The sequence below is a fragment of the Cryptomeria japonica genome, chromosome 8, assembly GCF_030272615.1.
Source record: "Cryptomeria japonica chromosome 8, Sugi_1.0, whole genome shotgun sequence".
NCBI lineage: Eukaryota > Viridiplantae > Streptophyta > Pinopsida > Cupressales > Cupressaceae > Cryptomeria > Cryptomeria japonica.
In genome coordinates, this window is record NC_081412.1 from 22,134,032 (window position 1) to 22,138,200 (window position 4,169).

General features: G+C 38.8%; 1 protein-coding gene across 1 annotated transcript; it reads right to left on the minus strand.

Annotated features, from left to right (window-relative positions):
- Positions 1-913: 913 nt before the first annotated feature.
- On the minus strand, positions 914-2,461 carry LOC131074176 (BES1/BZR1 homolog protein 4). Its single transcript, XM_058010741.1, has 2 exons — positions 2,112-2,461; positions 914-1,678 (listed from the first exon to the last, which is right to left on the minus strand). Exons 1-2 carry the CDS (start codon positions 2,328-2,330, stop codon positions 1,103-1,105), a joined length of 795 nt encoding a protein of 264 aa, XP_057866724.1. The 5' UTR covers positions 2,331-2,461; the 3' UTR covers positions 914-1,102.
- Positions 2,462-4,169: the final 1,708 nt, after the last annotated feature.

A 4,169-nucleotide genomic window follows, 5' to 3' on the forward strand; every position in this document is an offset into this window, starting at 1 on the left:
CTAGAAGAGTTCTTCGTCATGCGAATTCTATATTGAGAACACCTATTTTTATCTCCATACAAGACTGGACAGGGAGTTCTTCTATTGCAACTTTTCATGCAAGATGGGAAAATTACACTGCCAACAATACCTTCAGCTGAAAGCCAAGGACTAAGAAGCATTCACTCAGTCAAAGTCATCCGGAGAACAATCCAGCCTCATCCCTTATGGTTTCAGATCCTTTGCATTTAACAAGATTTGATCCCTAATAGACTCATTTAAAACTACACAAAATTACACCAATAGACTAAAAATCACACTCAGTGACCCCTCTTCCCTTAATAATAAATCTGACATATATACATATATCTTTGAAAACACAAACAAACATATACAAATTGTTAAAACAAACCAAAAAAAATCTTTATTCAATTTCTCAAAATAGATTACATGATTCAGCTCAATATAGAGGTCTGCGATACATTTCCACTCAATACAAAATAGTGGGTAGCCTTATGTTCCAAACAGCAGTGGCTACCCTTTATGAGTTTGCAGCTTCTAAACAAACAAACAGTTTTCAACTTTCCGAAAAAATGGTTTTCCTTTTTCCCTTTTCATGCATGTAGAATACAGTGAGGATTACTAGATGCCTCTAAAAATAATTTACATGGAAATTATGAACTTTTAGTAACTGTGTAGCATGGCATTGAACACTAATATCATTTGTCCAACAATACACTTAGTAATAAGTAATACATTTTTCCTGATGGTAGATCAGGGAAACATAATTCAAACATCAACAATCTTTTTATATACCAGATATGTTGAAAGAAACTAATACCAAAAAAGCATCTTATCCACATTCTCAACATTTATGAAAAAGGTCATACTATAAAAAAAAAATACTATATACAGAATTCAATCCTTCCTTCCATTCATTAGCGACAGTGAGCTTCCACAGAGAGATCTTATTTCTAGTTCGTGAGACAAAAGTCATGGAAATAACAATAAAAAGTCACAAAGGAGAACCCTGCACATCCGCTAAGTGAGTTTAGTTTGTAACAACCAAGTACAGATATCTGCTAAGCACGGGCTATAGTTTTTAGTTTTCCCTTGTTTAAGCTTACCTAGAATCCCTTATGTTAGGCAGCCCCAGTGTTAGGTCTAGCATGAGCTCTTGACAAGGCAGAGAATACATATTCTCACATTTCCTAACTGTAACACATTCTTCATCTCTACCCATTGAATTTCCTGGCCCCTCTTCAAAACACACACCAGAAACATCATCATTAGGGCACCCGGAAGCAGCAGTTTTCCAGGCCGACGGATGAAATCCATTCTCAGAAGAGAAAAAAAATGAATCTTGGACACCCGGATCAAGAAAGCCACAGTTCTCTACCTTACCATCCCCACAATGGTAAGCATTGAGATAAAGACCAGAAGTCTGGGCTGAAAAAAGTGATTCACAGTACGGTGAGCTGAGATTAGAGCTGCTAATATACTCCATTCCGGTGGGAGAGCAGAGAGGCGGAGTGACCGGCGCACTGCAATGGCCGCCGGTCATTATCTGCAAGGGCGGCAAAGCAGTCGGAGCCGCCAGCCGGCTACCTTGGCTTCTGAGACCCTTGAGCCATGGAATCAAAGAACCGTTCTTTGCTTGACGATCGCTACAGTCCACCGGCTCAGCCATTGTAATGCCCTGCAATTAATCCAAAAAACTATATCATGCAATTTTTGTGAAACTATACTAAGCAATTAGAGATAAGATTCCCAGTCTATGTTAAATTCATATATGTTTCTGGGTTTTACTGTGTAGAATTTAATGCTAGTAGATTTTCACAATTCATGAAATTAATATGAGTTGTTTCTGGATTCGATTATGTTTTTTTATCAATATTTGGGATCACACTCTGTGATCCACCATCAGGATGAAAAAGAGATCTTAAGAAGAAAAAAAAATCGATTGTTTTTTTCACATCAATATTGGTGCGATTCATCATCAGAATGATAAAACTGTAGAAGGAAAGATCAAAACGTTAAAACCAAAAAAATTTACACAGCTGAATCTAGAAACATATATGAATATTCCATACAACATTATACGTGAGGAGAATTAAAAAAAGGTAATTTACCGGGCGGTATGTTGTTCCGTCCGGTTGAACCGTCCAACCGGCCTCGGTGCAGAGGGCTTTGAGCACTTCATTATTATCACAGTGCTTGGGCAGCTTGTAGTTGCCATAAAGCCGAAGGCCTGCAAATATCTTTGCAGCAATGGCTCTTCTCTTCCTCTCCCGTTTCTTATTGTTCTCTCGCTCCTGGTTGCTTGGGAGCCTACCACCCGACGTCGTCATCCAAAAGTTCAACACAGTGCAGAAAAAACAATCGCTAAAACTATTTGATCAATCTGACGACCAATGGCACCAGAATTACAGGTCCTAGCCTTGGTTTGATTTGTTTATAGTATGAAAAAGGCAGTGAAAAAGGTCGGTATTGGCAACGAGGTTGCAGTGTTGTACTACGACACGTTTGAGCCGTCAAATCTCTCTGCACTGCGTATCAGATGTTGAAGATGTACGTTCAAAAATAACAGGCACTTCGAAAACAACAGCTAGTAGTTCTAATTCATTGTATTCTTGAAAGAGAGGTCATAAGTTCAAATTTCATAGGGTTTAGGTAAAGTATGTATGTCTCATTTGTAGTACAGTTAGTACTTTCTAGAAGGAGTACAAAGTAGTTCCATATTGCTATAAATCATTGGACAAGGTTAATCTCCACACAAAACGGTATTTTGTACTATTTCTAAAATTTGTAAAACATGACAAGTTTAGCAAAATTTTCAGGAGTTGAATTTTCATGATTTGCATCCCCATTGTTGTAAAAACATAAAAAATCGGGCATGTTTTGCAGATCTGAAAGTTTTTTTTATAGTGCAATTTTGTATGGAGATTAGCCATAGGCTAAATCATCTATAGACCCAAACCACCCGACATCATAGACTATAAAAGAATCTTTATATTTCTTTATTTTCCTCGTGTCATATCTTCCTCTCGCATTAGATATTTCAAATACTTTGAGCATCCTACTTCAAATAGGAACATTGCAAGATCCCCAGTTGGATCTAAATACTTTAGTTTCACACTTCTAATTTCTAATGTTATATGGATATGTTTTTGATTAAGTAAAAACAGGTTTTAAGGGACCCGAAACCCGATTACATTAAAAAGATATTCAAGAAGGAAACAAAACAAGACAGCTGCAAAAGACCAGCAAAAAAACCAGCAGCAGAGACAAGGACAGCAAGAGGCCAGCAAGAAATTGACCCCAAGCCCAGCATTACAAGATAATTAAAAACTCTTCATAGTTTCCTCAGCATTATGTACCAAGAGCATCATCGCCTTGGCCGCTTCCCTCAGGTCGTTGTTTTCTTGTCCAATCTGACTCTCTTTCATTTTGGTGTCCTTCTTAATAGTGGTCTGCCTAGTTCTGCGCCTAGGGTTCTGGTGGGTGGGGCTGGAAGTTGGAGCATCTTCTATAATTACCAGGTTCTTATCCTGATTTTTCTTTTCCAAATGATCCACCAACGCCTTCATATTCTGGGAAGAAACTTTAAGGACCTGGAGGCTGTGGTTCATAAGGCTTTTCAAAGCCTTCTCATTACGGGCAATCCGGGTGTTGGCGTTGTCTTTGTCCTCCTCCACCTACTCTTTCATAGTTCTAATAACATCCTCCAAATGTTTCAGGTCCCCTTTGATCAGATCTTTCTCCAACCAGTCATCCATCTCCATTTCCTCCTCTGCTTCACTATTTTCTGTATCCTCATTCTGTTTCCCAGAGTCAGACATCTTGATCAACTTATTAATCTTATCTTCCAGCTCCCTTTGCTTACCCTACATACTAGTGATGTTTTCGACAACCCATTTTTGGAAATTGAAGAATTCAAGAGTGTAGTTGCAGGCGGTGTCCAAGATGGTGTTCGCAAAGTCCTTGCCCTGTTCAGTCTCCTCAGAGTTAGGGTTGTCATACTCCTTAGGATTCAGAGCCTCATTCTCGCTTTCCGAACCCTTAGGGTTAGAGTGAGGGTTTTCAGAATTACCCCCTTCCTCCCCTTCACCATAGTTCTCGTCATTATTTAGCTCCATTTCAATATCAATGTCCTTATCCTTTTCCTCTTCTTCATCACAATGCACCTC

Coding starts and splice junctions, on each gene's coding strand:
- LOC131074176 (XM_058010741.1), bottom strand. CDS start 2,330: ATGACGACGTCGGGTGGTAGGCTCCCAAGCAACCAGGAGCGAGAGAAC. Junction 1,679..2,111: donor ACGGAACAACATACCGCCCG/GTAAATTACCTT, acceptor GATTAATTGCAG/GGCATTACAATGGCTGAGCC.